Raw genomic sequence first — 24602 nt, 5'->3', positions numbered from 1 at the left:
TCTTTTATGAATGATTTCGCAGAAAAAATGCCAGATTACAAGTTGAAAGACAGCGTCTTGAAATTTTTCTTTGATCAACTTGGAGTTTTTTGCTCAGAAAAATCGTATTCAACTGTTTATTAGAGAAATTTATTGTTTGTACAAATTGGTTTTAGTATTTTTGGTTGACACCAATTCAATAACTTGAATAATTTAGCTTCTCAGTTTTTTTTTTTCAATTAATGAAAGCCCAGCGTTTTAGAAGGAGTTTTTGTTTCCCAATCTCTCTATTTTTCACCTATCTGTGTATACATTATTTAATTGGCGTTTTGTGTATGAAGTCCCTCTATTGGCATGTTTAAAAAAATTCCGAAAATTTGCACTGTTAAAAGTGTTTTAATTGAAGTCAACGTAATAAATTTCCAAGGTCATTTGTTATTTTAACTCAAGGGTTGTAAATCTGGCCTCCAGATATTACTGCTCAAATTTTTAGGTTTTCGAAATATGGCCTTTTTAAAATTTATTTTGAAAAACATAGATTTGAAAAAAAAACTAACACATAACTTTTCTGGTGCTCTCAGGGTGTAAGTTGCAGTTGTGCTCTCTACCTAACACAGGTCAAATACATCTGGTTTTGAGATATGCGTTTTTTTATGAAGTTTTCACTTTTTTTCCAGTTAACTTAGATTTGAAAAAACTAACACAACTTGAAACTCTCAATCCTATGGTGAGGTGCTCTCTGGAAACACTCCCGGGTTACCCATATGTGTTTCAAATTTGACTGATCAAAGCTTCTAACAGACGAGATTTTGCGAATTCTTTCTTTTAATTTAAAAAGAACCATAGCATTAAAAACACTCACAACTATTGTGCTGCTGTCGGGAAACTACCGAAGGATTACAAATTTGGCTTCTTTTTGAATGTTTGAGGTTTAGTTATTGAGATATGATAATTTAATTTATGTTTTGAATAATTGCAGCTATCTGATTGATCTTCTGATTTTGTTTAATTTCAACAATCTATATGAAACATCGTAGGTGCGAGTCATGCGCTAGTTAAGTAAAATTCTTGTTTCACATAAATCTAGCTTTTTCATTATTTATGGCTCAAGGTGTTGAGTTTTGTGTAGTCAATATCTATATATCTAAATTGTCTTTTAGTCAGAAAATTGGCGAATAGTCTGAAAACGAAAAAAATATAAAAAGACCCATTTTTGACAGACGGGCAAAATTTTTGCTCTTTTTTGGAACCAAAATCACGGCTGAAAGAGCTTTGATATAGTCCTAAAATTTTAGCCGGCAGAGTTTTAGCGACAGGAAAAAATGCCGAGCATCTGCTCAAAGCTCGGCCTGATTAGAAATCGGCTTAGAAATAAAAACGATCGCGGTTATATTAACAAAACGTATTAGTGCGATCAGTGTTTTGCTTTTCTGCATCAATACATTGAGTAACACAAAATTGCAGAATTGGCAAATTTGGGCGGAGTAAGTAAAAAGACCCGCCAAAACTTTGAGTGCGTAATAGTTCGTCAAGCATAAATAGTTCGCGTTACATCTTCTTCTTTTGAATGATTCCGTTTTGAATGATTCTTTTAAATTCGGTGTTTTATGCGGTAATATGCACAAATGCAGTATGCGGTAATATGCGGCATGCAGTAATATGCACAAAATTATTTTTAATGATACTGATTGAATGATTGCTCAAAAGGTGCTAGGGATTTTAGCAGACCTGTTTTCAGCAGACCAATCTTTTAGCAGACTCAGAACAATTATAAAGTCAGGAAGCTAACTTCAAATGCGGCATTGGCGATTAGTGACCGCTTGCTCCACTGCGCTTTAATTCAACACGAGTGTTATTGTGCGCGTAAATCTTTGTTTTGCCGCTAATTTAGACTGTTGTAATTTTGAAGTTAATAGTTTTGTTGACAAATCGAGAGATAATTGTCTTAATTCGGGAAGCTTGACCCCAGACTGAGCGTCATTTCGAGTCTGTCAATCAATCATGTATCACTTTATTACGCTGGTCTGCTGAAAGACTCAATTTTTACTTTAAATGCTAAAATTTCGTCTGCTAAACGATCGGTTCCCTATTCAAAATAAGTTTTCGAGGCTGACATGCTATTCAGTTCCGTTACGCTGCCTTACGTGAAAGTAACATGAGCTGATTGAGGGCGATTTACATTGTGTAGACAAATTGAAGTCAACTTTCAATCTAGCTGTCTCATGGAAAAAATGAATTTAAAACTACAATTATGGGAGTAATTGTACTGTTCGTGTCTGAAATATTTGTATTGACGTAAATTAGACGTAAGGGTTTTGTTCGTGTCTGAAATTGGTTTGATTACAATTAACTTTCGTTCGATCTTCCTAAAATGCAAGTCAATTTTTGAAATGTCAAGTTTATAATATTTGTATTAATGTTTTATAAATCATTTGTAATAATTTTTTTTCATGGGGTTATATTATCTTCTTGTATTTGTGAAGTTTTGTTTTAAGCAATTGATTTTGTTAGCCCTTTGCTTTCCGTCTAATATGCTTCTTTTGCAAAAAAAAAGTGAAACGTCTAATTTCCGTTTTATTGGAGCCGTCTAATTTGCTTATCGTTTAATTTCCTAGCCCCTTCGTGATTGGGGTTTAGGAAACTATACGACAAGCAAATTAGACAATCAGAAAACTTAGAATTTTAGATGATAACTTGCCCAACCACAAATCAGGTTATTAATGTCGCAGCTGTATAATTTTTAAAAAGGTAATTTATTTTTTCAATTAAATGTTTAATAATTATTTTATAATAAAAATTTTGATCGGTTCTGTGATCATATACTCTTTTTATTTTTGAGTATTTTCCTTCTGAAAAAAATGCTGTTAGCCCAGTTATTATCGTCTAAATTTACAAAAAGTTATTAGCTAAATTCCGTTTTTTACTGTTGTGTAATTTGCTTGTCTAATTTCTTAGGACCCCTCATGAATTATTAACCCCACTCCACCTATATGCGCAAGATTGGTACCGTTCTTATTTCAAGATGTTTCTCTTTGATGTTGCTAGTAGGTTTTCTGCTTTTTTTGGGTTGATTGTAAGCCTAAGCGAGCTGATTAGATCAATAAGTTTTCGTGAGGCGACAATTCGTAAGAGGTTACAATTCGTAACAGGCGACAATTCGTAACAGTAGATTGAGCGGGGAACACTGATTCAAGCGCAGTATTCCTCTCGTGCCGATTGTAAGCGCAGCGAAGCGGAGCAAGCATATTCTACTTGCCAATTCCTTGTTACGAATTGCCGCTTGTGACGAATTGTCGCCTGTTACGAATTGTCGCTTGTTACCAATCGTCGCCCTGCCATAAGTTTTACAAGACGTGAATCTATATTTTACGAACCCCTATGTTTGCACATTATCTTCGGATATTTAGGATTCTATTTTACTGCTCTCATCGTTCTTTAAAATGAGATACTATAATTTTGACAACTTTCGATAATGATGAATAGTTAGTTATGTATTACCTTTTAAAATAATTAAGAAACCAGTTTTTCAAATCTATTGACAGATCGATACGGAACAATATTGCTGGTTTGTTTTTAGTGTGCTAACAAAATATCATTAGCAGTTTTTAGTAGTTTTTAGGCTCTTTTTTGACGAGAGCTCCGAAACTCCAAGATGATATGATATTTTACAAACGGGGCTGTGAAGATACTCAATCTTAAAAATTTTATATAAAAAAAAAGTGTTTGAGATTGTTTGCAATGGGTGATCACAAAGCTGCTTACGATAAAGTGATTGATCAGCTCAATACATGTGTGATGAAAATTGACCACTTCCAAGGCATTGATATGCTGCCGAGGAAATTCGAAGGGGCGCCTAACTGGCGACAAATGGGCTCTCTGTTCGTGTTCGGGTCGGCACAGCCAACTTATGAAGGCATTCAGAATGTTCTAGAACTTTACCAAAGCATCGGGGTGAAGAAAGTGCTCTGGATTAATATGAGGACAGAGCCTGTCGTGTATGTACAGAAGAAGAGCTTTGCCCCGAGATTGAAAGAAAATCCGAAGGTTAGAACAATGTTTTTCCAGTAGAGATAAAAGATTAAGAAGGTATAAATGTTAAGTAAGCGTTTGTTGTACTAATGGTTCAAACAGGTGGATTTAGAGGAGGTGTGTACGCCCCTCCCCCTCAATGCCTTGAACCCTGGTTAGTGATTACCCAAAGGGGTTCCCCTTTGGTCGGTACTATTTTGCAACATCTATTTTTGGTCGAACACCTCTAAAAATTCTTCTAAGGCAAAAGTTTTTGTAACTGCACGCGCTGAAAAAAAATCTCGCGCTTAAAAAAACGCTTTTACTGAAAACCATACTAAAAGTGCTCAAATACGGTGTCCTTGAACTTTTTTGTCGAAATTTTGCCAGCGGCGCATATGTTCTGGAGGAAATTAGGTCTTTGTTTTGTCCACCCCTCTTGAGAAAATCGCACATCAGCCCCTGGATTCAAATAAGAAACTGATCAAGTTTCCCGAAGCTCAATAATACAATATGACGTTTTCAGGCTCTGTCAAAAATGTTGGAATGGTTGTTAACTGTTTTAGGAAAATCTGGAAATCGAAGATCTTTCGGTGGATCATATCTTCGAGTTGGAGAACTACTTGATTGAAAAAGTTCTCCTTCCATCTATCAAATCAAACAGCAACTCAATGCATTACTTCCGTGACACTTACTCCTTGATCCCGGCTGACCGAATTGACACTGAGCATACCATGGCTGATATCAAAGATGATGACGTAGTGACCGTTTCAAGTATGTACAAGCACGTAAATAGAGATGCGGTTGTGCCTATTGAGTTTGTCCGTGTACCTATAAACGATGTACCCAATGAAAGGGTTCCAGAATTGGGCGACTTCGACTACTTGGTTGAAACTGTGTGCTCTAAAGTGGACAAAACAACAGCTGTTCACTGTAACTGTCAAATGGGAAGAGGCAGAACGACAACGGGGATGTTCATTTGTGCTCTGATTATGTCAAAGAGTCAGCATAAAACAATTGATGTTCAATTAGTGGCTAAAAAAGAGAAAACGTGTGAAAATGGGTATTATAGTTTTGTGAGAGAGCTTATCAAACTGTGGCCTGAGGCTGAAAATGTGAAGCTGGAAATTGACGCAATGATGGATTTATGTGATCATCTGATAAACATGCGACAGTTCATCTGGAAATGCAAGACTGAGTATGAAAACGAATCGGGAAAAGGAAACCAATCTAGAGCTGATTTTTGGAGGAATTTAGCAATCAACTATGTGGAGAGATACGTTTACTTCATTCTTTTTGGAATGTATTTGACGGAAAATTTTTCTGCCGGTTCTGCTGGCGAAAAATGCTCGACTTTCAAGACATGGTGCGGAAGAAAAGATGATCTATTTGTGAAGGTGATAGGAAGAAAGCCAGGACAACGTGAAGACATTGACAAAATTAATTCACTTCTAGGAAATTTCAAGTGGGATTAGGATGGAATAAAGCTTTCCATTCTAAATCAATCAACCTAGCTCGATTTGGAACGACTTGGAACTGGTGCTTAAATCTTTCTCTTGCCTCAATTGACATAAACTGTTTTATAAGTTTAACTATTGAAAAGTTTGTAAATATTATAATGCACGTAGTTACTTAACATAATTGTTTGTAGTTTAAATTGAAATTTTTGCATTTCTGTCTGACGGTCCGAATAGCCTGAATTTTAGAATGATGAGTTTTTTTTCCTGTGGTAAATTTATTTTAAAAAGGATTTTTAGATGATGCCCAAAAAGCTAGAAGTTCACAATGGCAAAATAACAGTTGACGAAATCAAACAGCTTTCTCGTGAGTTTGATCTTGAGAGCGTCCACTCGCTCAATTTATCCGGAAGAGGCTTAAATGACCTCAGTGACCTTGAATACTGTCCTTATCTGGAACGCTTAGACCTCTCGGATAACAAACTATGTCGTCTTCAGTGGATCCAAGACCTGACAATGCTGGTTCGTCTTGATGTTTCCAAGAATCAACTGTCAAATCTGGAGTCCCTTCGAAATATGGAGAATCTTAAGTTTCTTAACGTCAGTGCCAATGCAATTTCAGCCTTCGATGCGATTCTCAGTTTGAAACACTTGACTGTGTTAAGTCAGATATATTTCCGAGACGGGGATTCAAAATCAAACCCAATATGTGAGAAGTCAGGGTACCCGGAGTACATAGTGGAAATGTTGCCTCAAGTGAAGTTGTTGGATGGGGAGAAAGTGAGAGGAGAGGGCGCGAAGTTCTTCTACTCGATAAACAATCTGTTGAAAAGTGAATCTGAAAAGGTACGGAAATTTGATTTGGGCCTCCTCAAAAATTCCAGGCACTTGAAAATATCTAAAAACAAGATTCACTAAATACAATATTGAGTTACTGTAATTGAGATTTTTGATTTTTTTGGGATTCTTGCCGCCAATACTCTGCTTAAATGTTTTTTTTTTGAGCTAAGGTCTTTTGAGTTCAAATTGCCGAATTTTATTTCTCTAATAATTTTTTGTTATAATTTTATTGCGGCATCCCTTCAGTGAACTAGTGATTATCAATCATCATCAATACATTATTCAATCTGTGTTTCACTTGAAACATATTTAAGAAGTCTTTAGATATGCTGTAAAATAACAATATTTTCACAATAGTTAAGATTTTTGCTGAAGTCAACGTTTCAAAATATTCTATGCAAATGTTGAAATAGTGTTGCTTACTTTTACGAACGATTCATGTCGAATTTTCAAGGCCATCTACCATGCAGCTGTTTAAGCGCGAATGCTTGAACCCTATATTTTTCTCAGTTTTTGCTAAGCAAGCTTCTGAAATATGTTTGAATCAGTGTATGGTTTTCTCCACTTTTAACTCTGTTCTATTTATGCCCTGGATTGGCATCATGGTTAAACGTTTGAAGCTTCTTGTTTTTTTTGCGATTGTGCCGTTTTTTTTTAAACAAGAGTGTTCATTTATGAGCCTGTATTATAAACTATGGTTAAGTGCACCTATAGGCTACCAAATTTCTTCTTTTTGTGTTAATTCGTTGGAAAAAATACGAAAATGGAATGTTCAGAAGTTTTACAACTGGCCGATTTCGTAAAATTTTTCCAATTTGTCAAAAAAATTTCAGACAAGTTTTTTTGGTTTTGATAAAAATGGCAAAAGGAAGAATTATCAAAACGTATCGGAGTAAAACTGTTTTTTTTTTCCCGAATTGTTTAGTGCCTCTAGCTTCCAATTGATTTTCAGTTTTGAAATGAAAACTCAAAGCTGGGTTCTTCGCCTGTGCTTTGGGGGGGGGACATAAAAATTTCGAGTTGTTAAAATCTTTTTTGGTTTTTATGACAAAATTTTTTGTGACTCTTTGGCTTTTATGACAAAAAAGCCAAAAAATCCAAAAGACGTCTATCATAGCATTTTCTGCCCAATTACTGCTGGGTAATTTTTGTCTTAGTGCTATATCAATGTTGGGCGTTGCGTTTTGCGACTATTTTTTCTCAAACTTCAGTTCGAGACGTTCACATATGAAGTTTTAGTAGAGGTACTTTCATTGTCTTTTTTCGATTTCTGATTTTTTATCCACTAGCTTACAATATATGTGTGTGTTATATATTTCAGAATTGACCTCTGTGTGAAATATAAGAAGGATTATTCATTAAATTTGAACATACAGTGTATTCATCAAATTCAAACCTACACTATAATTTTTGTTTTGTGTCTGTAAATTATAATTCCAACCTTTGAAAGTGGGGAAGAACTTTTGTCTTCGGGTTCGTTTTTTTTTCAATTGCGAGACCAAAAGGCTTATAATCGGGAACTAGACTTTTTCCCATGACCAATTGTTCTTAGAAATTTGAGAAATACGTGCAGTTGCTTGCACGTGTGCAGTCTGAGATGCTCAATTTTTTAAAATACAAGTACCTGTTAGTTCATATTTCCCAAATTCACAAGGTTTGATTTTTAGTAATTTCATTTTTTGGCTGAGTGATTTTATATTGAGTAGTTTTAAGGGCGTTTTAAATGTTTCGCGTGTTTCAGGGGAGTTTTTCCTTACAGTTTGATGCTTTCGTTTTTTAAATTTAAAAGGGAGCTCCATATTTTTTGTGACAGCTCTGCATCATCATTTTTTTCCATTCGTCTTTCAAGTTTATTGGTTTTTTAAACGAGATCTTATCTACGGATTTAGGTGTATTCGGTAAATGGCACGGTGTTGTCAAAGCAGACCAGGAAAAAAACTGTTTTTGTAATTATGGCGAATTATATAAATGATAATCTACTTTCAATCAGTTTTTTCAAGCTAAGTAATTTGAAATAACAAATGCTTTCGGATGCCGCCAGCCCTGATTTCAGGGTCGCAAACGATATCGTTTTTTATATATACAAAAAAAAAAGTTTTGTAGTCCTGAAGATTTTAAGGAATCATTTTCGAGGTTCAGCAATCTGCTTGATGTATCGTAGGTGCCCGTCAGGACCTAGTCATATTTAATTCACTTTACTCTCGCGGCTCAAATGATATTAAAAAGTCCAACTTCTCTGTTAGAAGCAAAAACAGTGCGAGAAAGTTTTGCATTTCGGCTGATTTGGCGCGAAGTACATTCCCAAGTTCCTTTTCTGGCTTTTCAATTAAATCAATGTGTTCTACATGAACTTAGTTAGCATCCACCAGGGAAGGCACATTTATCACCCCAATACTCTCCCTCCGCATCCCAAAAAACCGAGTAGTTATCGGCTTTGATAATTTCAGGGTTTAAAGGAAAAGACAACTGCTTCTTCTATAGAAGTTCCCCTAGTGGGCGAGGGATCAGGAGGGAGTGAGGTGAACAGACACGTGAAGGAAATTACAGCCAGGACTGAAGCAGATGACATGGTAGAGGATGCACTAGTCAAATTCAGTCGGTTAGTTGAGCAGTGCAATGAGTTGAGCGAGGCTGCCAGGGATAAAGTCACGTGGGCCACTAGAAAGATAAAGAATAGCTGATAATATTCTAGCATGGGTTCCAGAATAGCAGCTGCTTGTACTTAAGAGTCGGATCTTCGAAGTTTCAGGGGACAAGTTCAGCGCTCATCGAAGAAGGCAAGAAACTTGCGAGTTATTTCGTGTAGAATAAATGTTATTTAAACTTGAAATTCTTGTAAAAAGGTGTATAAAATTTGTAGATTCAATTTGTTTTACATTGTGCATATAATATTCTAGACTCTAACTGAATGAATTTTCATCTTGAAAAGTTTTTGCTGAAGAGAGCGCCTTGCTGCAACAGCGTTTTTGTTGTTGTGTTCGACTTACCACATTCTCTGTAATCATTGTGTTTTTTATTTTCAGAAATGACTGATGAAGATGCAGAAAGGGATTTAGAAAATAAGAGCAGCAAAGAAACAGGACAAGTAACGACCGCAGAAGAAGAAAATAATGAAGCTAATACAAACGAGTGCGACGAAAATGAAGAAGAACCTGAAAGAAAGAGAAGAAAACGGAATATAAATGAAGACATGCAAGTATACCTCGAAAACATGCCTTGTTGCGGCTACTACGAAAAGAGTTACATGCACCGAGATGTCCTGATTGACCTTTCAGTGACCTCTAAGACTGGCTTCGTAATAACCTCCAGTGTAGATGGTCACGTGAAGTTCTGGAAGAAACTGACAGACTCGATTGAATTTGTAAAACACTTCAGAGCTCACCTGGGAAAGATCATGGACGCCTCGTGTAGTAATGATGGAACGCTGTATTGTACAGTTGCGGACGACAAAACATTGAAAGTGTTTGATGTTCCGAACTACGATATGTGTAATATGATTAACGTGGATTTCCAACCTAGTTTATGCCAGTGGATTTTTAAATCAGGAGATGCAATAAATGCAATAGCCGTTACAGAAAAAGACTCAAGCAGAATCCATGTTTTCGACGGCAAGGGCACCAAAGAAGCCTTGAAGATATTAGATACCATACATAGAAAGCCTATCTGCGCTATAACATACAATGTGCCTTTTGAGACCGTAATTTCAGCAGATGTTTCTGGGATGATCGAGTTTTGGACTGGTCCTAAAAATATGTACGAATTCCCTGATTGCGTTGAGTTTGAGTTCAAAACAGACACCGATTTGTACGAAGTTGCAAAGAACAAATCGTATTGCACCCGTTTATCTGTGTCTAATAGTGGAAAAATGTTTTGCGCAGTATGTTTTGACCATTTTGTACGTGTATTCAAGTTCCGATCTGGTAAATTATATCGTGCGTTTGACGAATCATTTAAAAACTCGACGGAAATTCAACAGAAGAATGAATACTTATCGACTATGGAGTTCGGTAAGCGAATGGCAGTCGAGAAGGATCTACATAAAAGTGATTTCGTCTCGAGAAGTAACGCCTTGTTTGATGAGAGTGGGAATTTTCTTCTCATTCCATCTGTGCTGGGAGTGAAAGTTATGCACATAAAGACAAAGGGGTGTGTTAAGTTCATTGGGCAATCGGAGTCTTTGCGATTGCTGTCAATTGCACTCTACCAAGGTGCGTTATTCTCATTTTTTTAAAATTAGGTGTAAAAAATCAGATGTATTTTGGACCAGATGTGTTTCTGAAGGATGTAGATCGATTCAAAATCGACCTGAGATTTTTTAGCCAATTAATCGATACCTCGCCTCCCGCAGCTCAGGAATTTGGAATTCACTCGATCCATAGGATAACCGTATAGTTCTTTTTACGGCGTCCATTTTCGGCTGATGTACTCAAAATTTAATACAGGCGCATTTGGCGCCAATTAATGCTAATTTTGAGCGAAAAACGCACGTAAGCTTTCAAAAACCTCAAATGATTTTTTTTGACACAATAACAAAAATTTGCCTGATGTGTAGAAATTAAGGGGGTAAAAAGGGTTTCTGAAGAGCTCGGAGAATCACTCTTTGGTCGACCTAAAAATCTGATAGCTAAAATATGCTCGTTTGAAGACCATTGAGTTTGATGAAAATGAAGAATTCATTGTCGTTAATAGACAATGAAGTTTAAAACGCTCCATCAAAGATATAATTTTAAAAATTTCTCATAAATTGAATTCAACAAAAATTTTAGTGATTTACTAAATAGCTTTGCTTTATCAGACACATTTCTCTGAGTCATAGAAAGCTTTTCAGCTCCTTTTTATTTCGAAGGAGATTAGTATGAGAATGTAGTCAAAATCTTTTGCCTTTCACGCTCGCGCTTAGCGAGGGTTTTGCAGCAATGTACTAGATTTTTCCTCGTCCTCGTTAAAAACTTTGTTCAATTAATTTTGGGTGTACAATTTTTTGAAATTTTAATGAAAGTTTTTGTAGATGTAGCTTTTTCAACATTTTTTTCAGTTAATGTTGGCCAGCTTGCCATGCTGTGATATTTCTCAAGTGATGCGAAGCTCCTGTTCTCGTCTGTGTAAATTATTTGTATCGATTTCTACTATCAATTGAAATGCTTAACAATCTATTAGACAGTTTTTTGTTCATTTTGTAGATTTGAAAAGTAATAATTGCAATTATTTTGTGACGTGGCTGATTGATAGAGCTGACGAGTAGCTGAAGTTATATTGTCATTCCAAAATTATAGTGTTGTGTTTAGAGTCGTTTTAAAATGTTTCGAGTCGGTAATTGTGACTTGGGTGATCAAACGGATCGCGAAAAACAAGATTTCTGGAAAGATGGTTGCAGTTACCCAGTTAAAATGTTTATGCTTGCGAATATAGATTTTTTTCAAGTTAACAACTTGTTTAACAGAATCACTTGCTATCTTGGTTCATTTTGAATTAAATTTTTTAAACGGCTTCGGTACGCTTAGTCTGGAGGCAACGAATATGCCTGGGACCTCAAAGAACCTGAGTTCCTATCTGACCAGGACTTCTTCTTTCATACGGGATATTCTTCGTTTCAAAACAATTGTCGGCTTATCATTTGTCTGCTTGTTTTTTCGGCTTAATTGCCACATCTTTTTCATTGAAGGTGCTTTTTTTCTGTTTTCATTTACTCCTGCAATTCGTGATTGCACTAACTTTGACTTCGTATTTTTTCTTTTTTACCTTGCGATTACCCAATGTTGAATTTTTTCTGATTAGTGATTCCACTAACTTTGACTTTGTATTTTTTCTTTTTTACCTTGCGATTACCCAATGTTGAATTTTTTCTGATTAGTGGTTTTCGGCCTAGTTTCCGTCGGTTCATTTTCCGTTTTTTGAAATATCATTTATAGTGTATGGTATTAGTTTTTATTGGCCTAATTTGTGAAGCATGGATTTTATTTTGATAGTAAAATTTCTTACATTACTTGAAAGTTATGTAATTTGTCATTCTACCAAGTCTGATTTTGAATAATTTAAAAAAAAAAATTTTTTTATCGACTAAATGGTTTCAGCTGATGTTGTAACGGCATAGTCAACTTATTTTGTGTTTTTTCGGCGGCCACAAAATTTTTGTTAGACAAAATCAGGCATTATGAAAATGTATGGGATTGGGTTTTTTATTTAAAATTTTTTGATGACAACCTTTCGAAAGTTTTTTTCATTTTTTGGATAAATTTTAGTTTAGTAGAAAACTACCCTACCGAATTTCAAAGAAAGCGCTGCAATACCGCCTACTTCCCTGTGCGCCTGCATAATCTTCTGGTCTCTTTCTATTTTACCCAACTGTCTGCAGCCTCCAAAAAAAGTCTGTGATGATATATTTGGCCCATTTTTTCTCAAAAAATCTCCTCCTAAATCTGAAATTTGGGTTCAATGTATAAAACGGGTTATATGAAGCTAATCTGCATAAACGGCTAGGCTAAATCTTTCTCCACAAAAAGTCATGGCCTTCGTAGTAGTCATTTTTTTTTTTTGACTGTTTTTTTATTCTTTTTGACTTCTCGAAACCTACCCGCCCAAATCTGAGATTTTGGGTTCAATCAAAACAACAGGTTGTGGAAAATTCCCCTGCACAATCCACTTCACCATTTTTTTTATTACGCAAACGTTATGGCCCTCGGAAAAGTCTCGAAAATTGATCTCTTAATTCTTGAGTTTTTGCGTTCAATCGAAGCAAAAGATTATGTGAATCTCTTTTGTACAGCGGCTACGTCCAAATTTTTTTACGCTGAAAAATCAAGTTTTTGATTTATTGACAGTTTTTGGAAACTATTTGACTTTTCTCGAAAACTACCCTGCCAATTTTTAGGTTTAGTGTTCAGAATCAATCGAGAAATCCGATTTTGGAAATTTCCTCTGCTTAAGCGGCCACGACCTACTAATTGCAGAAAAAGTTATTGATTTCGGAATTCGAGGTTTTGAAAGTCAAGTTCCAGAAACTTTTTGATTTTCTTAGAAGCTGAAGGAGATGAAGGGTTCAATCGGAAAACAAAACTCGTTATGAGACTTTTTCCTGCTGAAGCGGTATTTCCTTAATTTTTTGTACGACAAATTTTATGTATTTGTGAAGATTGCATTTTCTCAAAAATTTTATTTTCTCAAAAAATTTTCTTGTATTTTATTAGAGAAACAACTGAAGGTTTTGGGCAACTAAAGGTTTTGGGCAATTTTTGAAAATACCTATTTCATCTCTCATCAGTATAACAAGTTTCAAAAATATCAAACAGCTACCTCCAGCTTTAGCTGGACGGCTAGTTATCTTTTATCGAGACATGCGAACTTTTTGGCTCACCTAGTTTTTTTTAACATATTTCATTTTTTTGTCTTATTTTGATTTATCATTTTTTGTCTTATTTTGTCTTACCATTTTTTAAGTTTGTTTAGTATCGCAAGTGGTGCGAAACTCCGATTCTCTGTGTAATAATAGTGCTGCAATTTTTTTAGACTGTCCGGACAAATCATCCGCGTGTCTAACAATGGACATGAAGGCCAGTAAGAACCCCACTCTGGATCTAATGAAGAATGACCCATGTTTGTTTTCCTGTGCATTCAAGCAAAAAAGATTCTATATCTTCAGGTATGAATACTGTTGTACCTTAGAAACCTGAGAAAAGTTGTGTTTGTTTTAAAATGACCCTATCAGCTGTGTAGAAAAAGTAGCCTTTCCGATTAGAAGATTAGAAGAAAAATCGTAAAGTGGTTTGGAAATAGTTTCTGAAAAGATCCTTTGGTTGCACCAGACTATGTCAAAATTTAATTTAGAAGAAGAAAAAGAATTTATTTATCCAAAATCATGTAGAAACAAACAACAATCATCAATTTATTTCCTGGTTACAAACAGTTGATATCGAACCGTTCAAATCAGTACATGAAATTGTAAAGGATAGACGAAAGGCGCATTGCGCTCCTACTTAAGGTCTACCCCCCTATTCAAAGAAATTAGAGTTAATATTAGAAAAAAAAAGATAATAATGAAAAAAACGGGAAAAAATCGAATTTTTTCGAAGCGCTTCTTTTGAATCTTTTCCGGGTATTAAGCACAACTCGGTAGCATACACTCAGGTGTTATCGATAATATTATACGATGTCTCAATAACCTCAATAATTTATGGACAAACAAATAGGAGAAAAAACCGAAAAATCGAATTTTTTATTTTATTTTTCCAGTTTAGTCTAGTGCGACACAGAGGCTGTCCTTCCAAATTAAAAAAAAACGTTGAAAGCTTCCATTTGTGTTTAGCAATCGTGATCCTCAGCGTAAAGATGGGGATCGCGATGTACTGAACGAAAAGCCAACGAAAGAGGAACAGATAGCTGCTTCAGGAGTGAATGCATCCGGACCACAGACTGCAACCAAAGCATGCATTCACACAGTACTCGGAGACATACACGTGAACTTATTCGCAGACAAGTGTCCCAAAACAGTCGAGAACTTCGTCACGCATGCTAGAAATGGATACTACAGCAACCATATTTTCCACAGAGTCATAAAGGCTTTCATGATTCAAACGGGAGACCCAACAGGAACCGGGATGGGTGGCGACAGTATATGGGGGCATGAATTCGCCGATGAGATACACCCTTCGTTGAAACATGATAAGCCTTATACTCTGAGTATGGCCAATTCTGGCCCGGGAACAAATGCGAGTCAGTTTTTCATTACAGTAGTTCCGACTCCTTGGCTTGATGGAAAACACACTGTGTTCGGAAGAGTGTACAAGGGACTTGACGTTGTGAAAAATATATCAGAAGTGAGAGTCAATCCTAGGACCGAAAAACCGTATGAAGATGTGAAAGTGTTGAACATATCTACAACTTGATATTAATTTTGTGCTAGCTTAATCGAATTGTTTCCAACTTATTTACATCAGGCGATTTCTCACTAGGAATTACTAGGAAGACGCTATTTTGCTGAAATGTTCCGTTCAAGTGTTTTTTTTTGTGAAAGAACAAATATCAAAAGTAATGCATTCATATACTTTTTCCTCAGTACTCTCCGTGAGATCAGTTTGTCATAAGAGAATATGAAATAATATCTCAGTGAGCAAGACTTTTTGGTTGATGTGCGAACATCCCGTTATCTGCGAATATCCGGTTATCTGCTCAAAGAGCATCAAAAAAATAAATTCTCCAACTTAAAGAAGTGGGAGGCAAGGGCGCAAAGAAGATTTCAAACGTAGAGCCTGAAAGCTTAGAAAAAATCAAAGATAGCCGGTTACTTTGCAAGTAGCACAGAATGTTCCGACCATAGTCTTAAAAATACAACAATAAAGTTATATTTTCAAATTATTGTCGTTTTTTGTGCGTAGTGTGATAAAGGATCTGAATGAAAAGCTAGAGCTAGAGCTTGAGCATATTCGGCAGGCATAGTAAAATAAGCAAATTGGAGAACAATTTTTATTAAAAAAAATGACTACAAAAACAAAAAAAATCATAAATCTATTGTTGTTTTGAAGTTTTTAGTTCCAAAAAGGAGCTAAAATTCTCAAAAAATCTATTTACTTGAGTAAAAATAAGAGTTTACGACTTAAATTAAGCTATTAAAAGCTTTTAAGCTGTTGCAATATGCTACTTTTAGCTTGCTCGCTCGCTTCACTCGCTCTAAATTGGACGAAAAATAAAAAAATTTCAAACCGGTTTTTCTCAACATCGGGAAACCTTTCGGAATTTTATAATGACGTTCGAATCACGATGAAATATGACGGGCTTTAATGTGGTAAAATTTTTAACTCACTCGGATGATTATTTGGGGTAGCTGATTTTGTGGTAAAAAAAAGAAAAACCAAAGCACTTCCGAATACAAAGTTCCTCCCAATTTTTCAAATGGTCGGAACAAAAACAAAACGTTTTACTCTCTTCTAGTTTAAAAAGGTTGGCGTAGATGTGATTGACGTGATTAGGTGTTAAACGCCGGTTTCAAGCAGTTTTTCTTGGAGCGATTTTTCTAATTATTTTGATTCTGCTTAGCTTTTGTTCAGGTTGTTCTTACCCGTGAAAACACCCAGAGCAACTATGAAAACATGAATTTTGAAATGTGAGGTATAGTGGCAAAATGATGTTCTTTTGTTTCCTTTTAAGTCTACTTTAGCAGATAATCAAAGCACAAGAGAAAGTAACACAAAAAAATTTGCTGGCCTTTAAGTTTTTAAGTGGATTATGATGTCAGTTATAGTGGATTGAAAAGTAGAAACATAGTAGAAAACAGAGGAGGGAGGGAATGGTGTAAAGATGAAGTCTGTGACTTTAATGGTTGCTATGCATTTCATTCCTAATTACCCTGATGATGTTTGCTATGCATTTCATTCCATTCTTTCCATTATGATGTCAGTTATAGTGGATTGAAAAATAGAAACATAGTAGAAAACAGAGGAGGGAGGGAATGGTGTAAAGATGAAGTCTGTGGTTCAAGCATCTGGCACAATCGAATATAACTTTTATGTGGGTTAAAGTTTTATCACCTGGATTTGTTGAAATTTTATTTATTTATTTTTTTAAAATTCTTTTTGGCTTGTTTTGGCCTAACAGGTTTCGGCTTAATTTAACAAAAGAAGTGCATTCATACTTATAAATCCACATATGAATACCCTCAGGTTTATATGCATTTTTTGAGTTCAATTCAAGTTCATTTGCTTGAAGACAAGCAAAATGCACTCCATTTTGGAAAAATGGAATGGCGCTTAAAAAAAAGATCGATTTTTAGTTTCGAAAGTTGAATTTAATTTACATTTTACCGCGGAATAAAAATTTCCTATTTATCCCATTTTTCAAATTGGTTTAATTTTGTCCAGACAATTCATATATAAATTGCTTAGGAACTTTAAAGAGCTTTAAAGGCATGTATTTCTCTTTAATATTCAAAAATTGACTCTTTCCCAACTTTCTGTGGGCTATGTTCATAATTTCAAGCTCAATCAACCATTTGGCGCAGAGATAGCACAAATACTTGAGAAGGCAAAGGCTTGTGGTTCGAATCCGGCTGGGATCTGTTTTTCAGACCATCGTCAACGTGTTTATTTCTATCGCCTAAATTCCTTGAGCCCGATTTTTGTGAACATTCCAAGTTGTTGTTACACCTATGTTTGAGACAATAAATCTCGGGAGTTCGAATCCAGTTGATCTATTTGTTTTGCAATTTGAAACTTTTCGGCTTATTTGGATTAATTTCTGTCTGCTTATTTTTGAAGGCTGAGTTCCGCAGATTGTTTTTTTTTTGAAAATTTGGCTTCTTTCCAGCGTTCCGAAAACTTTGTGTAAATTTTCTTATGGTTCAGGTATTTTTGTTCCGGATATTTTGGCCTTTTGTTCCAATTTTAATATTTTTTTGACAAAAAAGATGTTTTGAAGTTTTAATTCAATTCTGTTTGATTTCAATCATAGATAATCATTTTTATCGTAAGTGGGAGAAGATCAGCTGCGCCTCCGTGTAGAAGGATAAAATTAAATCCAAGCAATTTTTGGTATAATTTATAAACTAATTCATTCAATTTTTATGCCCCGAAGATCATTTTAATGTTTTTGAAAAACACTAGAAAATTCAGTAAGCTGTGCATTGGAAGCAATTTGTTTATAAGCACTAAATATTTTCTACTTTTTCAAGAGAATAGAATGTAGCGAAGACTCTTATATAGGTCTTAAAATATTGATGCACTTCAGTACAATGCACTTTTTGAGTTCAATTGAAATTAATCTGCTGAAAGTGACGTAAATATCACTCTCCAAATATGAACGTGGATCTTAAAGGGCATCCATTTTTTTCTTTGAATTTCGAAATTTGAGATTTTTTGAACATCGTGTGTTTTTATGTTTACTTACGTTCATTACTCTTTTCCAATCTTCGATTGGCTATGTTTCTTTAATTTGCTGTCAGGGAACCGTGTTTCCTTATTCTGGAACAGTTTTTTTCGGACAGCGTTTCCTCAATTACTGCACAAGAACTGTTTCCAGAAACATTGTTTTCCCTATTTAGACAGGTTTTCCTGAATTTGCTGCGAGTAAGTACGATGTGGACTAGCGAGTCAAGTGTATTAGTATGGTTATGCCCTTTTAAATCTAATTCGCAAATATCTGTGCTAATTTGGCACTTTTGCCATAATCACAATCTGCAGCATTGGAATTTTTTTAGCATCTGTTCTATGCATTATTTGTCGTGATATTTAAGCCCTTCAAAGTTGTGATTCGATCGACATTAAAAAATTTCCCTGTGTCGAGAGAAACCAATCTGAAATTTTTGGTTTTTCGTCTAATTTCGACCGATTTAAGTGATCATAATTTGTTAAATTGGTTATTTAGGCTAAAAAAATTCCTTGCAAACAGAAACTAGTTTTGAAAGCTATGTTTGCAACTTCCCTGCCATAAAAATTTTTTATTTTTTTCAAAAGATGTTTGTTGCCGATTGTGCCTTATTTACTAATTTTATACTCGTGTGTATAGTTTTATCATCACCCTACGTTCAAAAAACGACACTAATTTGAAAAACTTAATAATTTGAAGAGCTTATATTTGTTGTTAATATAAATATGGTCGGAGCATTCTGTGCTACTTGCACAGCAACCGTCTATCCTTGTTTTATTTTCTTCACATTTACCCTTTCTTGTTCAACATACACTGCGTTTGTTACTGAGTATGTGAATTTAGAGTTTTTAATAGTTCGGTGCTTGATCAAGTTCTTGGGTCAGTGGCAGGCAAATGAAGTAAAATTCGTTTATGCGATATCGCCGTGCCTTTAGTAAACACACACTTGACGACTTCTTGGCCTTCGAAGTTATTATCACTTTGAAAATTTAAAATGGCTCAAGCAAATTTTGTCAAGTTAATCGAATCTTCGGCATGAATCCTAGGCTCCTCATTGATGTTTTCGGCAATTAACGAAGTTTTTTCTTTTTTTGTGTGTGTCTGTAATACAATGATGTCGCGTCCAAATAAAATTATTCCGCATTTATTTTGTTCAATAAAAATTGCATTAGCTTCAACGGGGAAATACGACAATTTTGATAGTTCGGCAATGTTATTGAAAGTCCCGCATTGAAGAAGCTCCTGGAAGATGAGGGAAAAAAGAGAAAGAAGAGGCGGGCAAATGAGGAAAAACTCGTTGATGTTTTATCTCTGATATTTTATTTCTCTGCCATTATTAGGTATACATTTAGCAATTTTTTGTCTTTCGATGTCGCTATTGGTTTAGCGTGGTTCCCAGTATCGTGATTTTTTCCAGCAATTATTATTTTATCAATGTTTTTTTTGTGTGTTTCTGATATAATGATGTCGTATCGTTAAAAAAATTGGATAAGGTTGTTTTCCTTGAATGGTCGTACTTTGTCCAAATTTTACCGTTTCCGGCTCAACATAAAATGCATTAGTTTCCACAAGAGAATTTGTGATTTTTGATGGTCCAGCAATTAAACAGGCACTTGGAACTCAGGTAGGAAAGTGACGGTAAACTCGTTGGTACGATTCAATTGTGCCATATTTCGGCACACACTTAGTTTTGGCTTTCCAAGTTGTCTTTGGTTTGAAAGTTGTGGACAACAAGCGCAAATTTTGTTCAGCTTCTTCAAATCTTTAGCGTGGGTCCCAGATGCCCTTTAATGTTGGCTGTAATTAATGCTTTATGATTATTTTTTGTGCTTGTCATACAATGATGTCGTACATCATTTCAAAAATTGCTCAGGATTGTTTTCCCTGAGTGGTTGTTTTTTGTGCATATTCACCATTTCTTGTTCAACAAAGTTCATTAGTTTCCACAGTAACGTTTGGGATGTTGTTAATACGGCTTTTAAGTAAGCACTTGAATCTTTGACGGCAAAATGAGGGAAAACTCGTTGATACATTATTTCAGCCATTTTTAAGTAAACCTTTTGCGAGTTTTTGGCTTTCGATGTCTTTATTGACTTGAAAACGTTTGGACGGTACACACTATTTCATTCAGCTTCTGCGAATCTTCAGCATGGTTCCAGGATCTTCCTTTTTAGCAATTAATATTTTGTGCCTTTTTTGTGTCATACGTTGATGTCGACTTGATGTCAAAAAATACGATTGGTTTGTTTTTCCGTGAATGGTTGTTAGTTTGTCGTTTTTTGTGCATAGTGTGATAAAGGATCTGAATGAAAAGCTAGAGCTTGAGCATATTCGGCAGGCATAGTAAAATAAGCAAATTGGAGAACAATTTTTATTAAAAAAATGACTACAAAAACAAAAAAAATCATAAATCTATTGTTGTTTTGAAGTTTTTAGTTCCAAAAAGGAGCTAAAATTCTCAAAAAATCTATTTACTTGAGTAAAAATAAGAGTTTACGACTTAAATTAAGCTATTAAAAGCTTTTAAGCTGTTGCAATATGCTACTTTTAGCTTGCTCGCTCGCTTCACTCGCTCTAAATTGGACGAAAAATAAAAAAATTTCAAACCGGTTTTTCTCAACATCGGGAAACCTTTCGGAATTTTATAATGACGTTCGAATCACGATGAAATATGACGGGCTTTAATGTGGTAAAATTTTTAACTCACTCGGATGATTATTTGGGGTAGCTGATTTTGTGGTAAAAAAAAAGAAAAACCAAAGCACTTCCGAATACAAAGTTCCTCCCAATTTTTCAAATGGTCGGAACAAAAACAAAACGTTTTACTCTCTTCTAGTTTAAAAAGGTTGGCGTAGATGTGATTGACGTGATTAGGTGTTAAACGCCGGTTTCAAGCAGTTTTTCTTGGAGCGATTTTTCTAATTATTTTGATTCTGCTTAGCTTTTGTTCAGGTTGTTCTTACCCGTGAAAACACCCAGAGCAACTATGAAAACATGAATTTTGAAATGTGAGGTATAGTGGCAAAATGATGTTCTTTTGTTTCCTTTTAAGTCTACTTTAGCAGATAATCAAAGCACAAGAGAAAGTAACACAAAAAAATTTGCTGGCCTTTAAGTTTTTAAGTGGATTATGATGTCAGTTATAGTGGATTGAAAAGTAGAAACATAGTAGAAAACAGAGGAGGGAGGGAATGGTGTAAAGATGAAGTCTGTGACTTTAATGGTTGCTATGCATTTCATTCCTAATTACCCTGATGATGTTTGCTATGCATTTCATTCCATTCTTTCCATTATGATGTCAGTTATAGTGGATTGAAAAATAGAAACATAGTAGAAAACAGAGGAGGGAGGGAATGGTGTAAAGATGAAGTCTGTGTTTCAAGCATCTGGCACAATCGAATATAACTTTTATGTGGGTTAAAGTTTTATCACCTGGATTTGTTGAAATTTTATTAATTTATTTTTTTAAAATTCTTTTTGGCTTGTTTTGGCCTAACAGGTTTCGGCTTAATTTAACAAAAGAAGTGCATTCATACTTATAAATCCACATATGAATACCCTCAGGTTTATATGCATTTTTTGAGTTCAATTCAAGTTCATTTGCTTGAAGACAAGCAAAATGCACTCCATTTTGGAAAAATGGAATGGCGCTAAAAAAAAAGATCGATTTTTAGTTTCGAAAGTTGAATTTAATTTACATTTTACCGCGGAATAAAAATTTCCTATTTATCCCATTTTTCAAATTGGTTTAATTTTGTCCAGACAATTCATATATAAATTGCTTAGGAACTTTAAAGAGCTTTAAAGGCATGTATTTCTCTTTAATATTCAAAAATTGACTCTTTCCCAACTTTCTGTGGGCTATGTTCATAATTTCAAGCTCAATCAACCATTTGGCGCAGAGATAGCACAAATACTTGAGAAGGCAAAGGCTTGTGGTTCGAATCCGGCTGGGATCTGTTTTTCAGACCATCGTCAACGTGTTTATTTCTATCGCCTAAATTCCTTGAGCCCGATTTTTGTGAACATTCCAAGTTGTTGTTACACCTATGTTTGAGACAATAAATCTCGGGAGTTCGAATCCAGTTGATCTATTTGTTTTGCAATTTGAAACTTTTCGGCTTATTTGGATTAATTTCTGTCTGCTTATTTTTGTAGGCTGAGTTCCGCAGATTGTTTTTTTTGAAAATTTGGCTTCTTTCCAGCGTTCCGAAAACTTTGTGTAAATTTTCTTATGGTTCAGGTAATTTTGTTCCGGATATTTTGGCCTTTTGTTCCAATTTTAATATTTTTTTGACAAAAAAGATGTTTTGAAGTTTTAATTCAATTCTGTTTGATTTCAATCATAGATATTCATTTTTATCGTAAGTGGGAGAAGATCAGCTGCGCCTCCGTGTAGAAGGATAAAATTAAATCCAAGCAATTTTTGGTATAATTTATAAACTAATTCATTCAATTCTTATGCCCCGAAGATCATTTTAATGTTTTTGAAAAACACTAGAAAATTCAGTAAGCTGTGCATTGGAAGCAATTTGTTTATAAGCACTAAATATTTTCTACTTTTTCAAGAGAATAGAATGTAGCGAAGACTCTTATATAGGTCTTAAAATATTGATGCACTTCAGTACAATGCACTTTTTGAGTTCAATTGAAATTAATCTGCTGAAAGTGACGTAAATATCACTCTCCAAATATGAACGTGGATCTTAAAGGGCATCCATTTTTTTCTTTGAATTTCGAAATTTGAGATTTTTTGAACATCGTGTGTTTTTATGTTTACTTACGTTCATTACTCTTTTCCAATCTTCGATTGGCTATGTTTCTTTAATTTGCTGTCAGGGAACCGTGTTTCCTTATTCTGGAACAGTTTTTTTCGGACAGCGTTTCTTCAATTACTGCACAAGAACTGTTTCCAGAAACATTGTTTTCCCTATTTAGACAGGTTTTCCTGAATTTGCTGCGAGTAAGTACGATGTGGACTAGCGAGTCAAGTGTATTAGTATGGTTATGCCCTTTTAAATCTAATTCGCAAATATCTGTGCTAATTTGGCACTTTTGCCATAATCACAATCTGCAGCATTGGAATTTTTTTAGCATTTGTTCTATGCATTATTTGTCGTGATATTTAAGCCCTTCAAAGTTGTGATTCGATCGACATTAAAAAATTTCCGTGTCGAGAGAAGCCAATCTGAAATTTTTGGTTTTTCGTCTAATTTCGACCGATTTAAGTGATCATAATTTGTTAAATTGGTTATTTAGGCTAAAAAAAATTCCTTGCAAACAGAAACTAGTTTTGAAAGCTATGTTTGCAACTTCCCTGCCAAGAAAAATTTTTATTTTTTTTAAAAGACGTTTGTTGCCGATTGTGCCTTATTTACTAATTTTATACTCGTGTGTATAGTTTTATCATCACCCTATGTTCAAAAAACGACACTAATTTGAAAAACTTAATAATTTGAAGAGCTTATATTTGTTGTTGTTATAAATATGGTCGGAGCATTCTGTGCTACTTGCACAGCAACCGTCTATCCTTGTTTTATTTTCTTCACATTTACCCTTTCTTGTTCAACATACACTGCGTTTGTTACTGAGTATGTGAATTTAGAGTTTTTAATAGTTCGGTGCTTGATCAAGTTCTTGGGTCAGTGGCAGGCAAATGAAGTAAAATTCGTTTATGCGATATCGCCGTGCCTTTAGTAAACACACACTTGACGACTTCTTGGCCTTCGAAGTTATTATCACTTTGAAAATTTAAAATGGCTCAAGCAAATTTTGTCAAGTTAATCGAATCTTCGGCATGAATCCTAGGCTCCTCATTGATGTTTTCGGCAATTAACGAAGTTTTTTCTTTTTTTGTGTGTGTCTGTAATACAATGATGTCGCGTCCAAATAAAATTATTCCGCATTTATTTTGTTCAATAAAAATTGCATTAGCTTCAACGGGGAAATACGACAATTTTGATAGTTCGGCAATGTTATTGAAAGTCCCGCATTGAAGAAGCTCCTGGAAGATGAGGGAAAAAAGAGAAAGAAGAGGCGGGCAAATGAGGAAAAACTCGTTGATGTTTTATCTCTGATATTTTATTTCTCTGCCATTATTAGGTATACATTTAGCAATTTTTTGTCTTTCGATGTCGCTATTGGTTTAGCGTGGTTCCCAGTATCGTGATTTTTTCCAGCAATTATTATTTTATCAATGTTTTTTTTGTGTGTTTCTGATATAATGATGTCGTATCGTTAAAAAAATTGGATAAGGTTGTTTTCCTTGAATGGTCGTACTTTGTCCAAATTTTACCGTTTCCGGCTCAACATAAAATGCATTAGTTTCCACAAGAGAATTTGTGATTTTTGATGGTCCAGCAATTAAACAGGCACTTGGAACTCAGGTAGGAAAGTGACGGTAAACTCGTTGGTACGATTCAATTGTGCCATATTTCGGCACACACTTAGTTTTGGCTTTCCAAGTTG

The 24602-nt window shown here is 34.9% G+C and overlaps 2 protein-coding genes across 3 annotated transcripts; both read left to right on the top strand.

Moving 5' to 3' along the window:
* Positions 1–255: 255 nt before the first annotated feature.
* LOC134844514 (leucine-rich repeat-containing protein 61-like) lies at positions 256–9188 on the top strand. 2 transcript variants are annotated; one of them, XM_063861239.1, is made up of 3 exons: positions 256–4023; positions 4554–6290; positions 8732–9188. In XM_063861239.1, exons 2-3 carry the CDS (start codon positions 5745–5747, stop codon positions 8963–8965), a joined length of 780 nt encoding a protein of 259 aa, XP_063717309.1. In that variant the 5' UTR covers positions 256–4023; positions 4554–5744; the 3' UTR covers positions 8966–9188. The 2 variants fall into 2 exon arrangements, with proteins under 2 accessions (XP_063717309.1, XP_063717300.1); XM_063861230.1 differs by lacking the exon at positions 8732–9188 and having other exon boundaries at positions 4554–5745.
* A 175-nt stretch (positions 9189–9363) lies between these two features.
* Positions 9364–15670, top strand: LOC134844506 (peptidylprolyl isomerase domain and WD repeat-containing protein 1-like). Its single transcript, XM_063861218.1, has 3 exons — positions 9364–10492; positions 13788–13920; positions 14584–15670. The coding sequence occupies exons 1-3, from the start codon at positions 9475–9477 to the stop codon at positions 15161–15163; spliced, it is 1731 nt and encodes a 576-aa protein (XP_063717288.1). The 5' UTR covers positions 9364–9474; the 3' UTR covers positions 15164–15670.
* The last annotated feature ends 8932 nt before the right edge of the window (positions 15671–24602 follow it).

The sequence above is a fragment of the Symsagittifera roscoffensis genome, chromosome 1 (genome assembly GCF_963678635.1).
Source record: "Symsagittifera roscoffensis chromosome 1, txSymRosc1.1, whole genome shotgun sequence".
Classification (NCBI taxonomy): domain Eukaryota; kingdom Metazoa; phylum Xenacoelomorpha; order Acoela; family Convolutidae; genus Symsagittifera; species Symsagittifera roscoffensis.
This window is presented reverse-complemented; position numbering and strand designations above follow the sequence as displayed.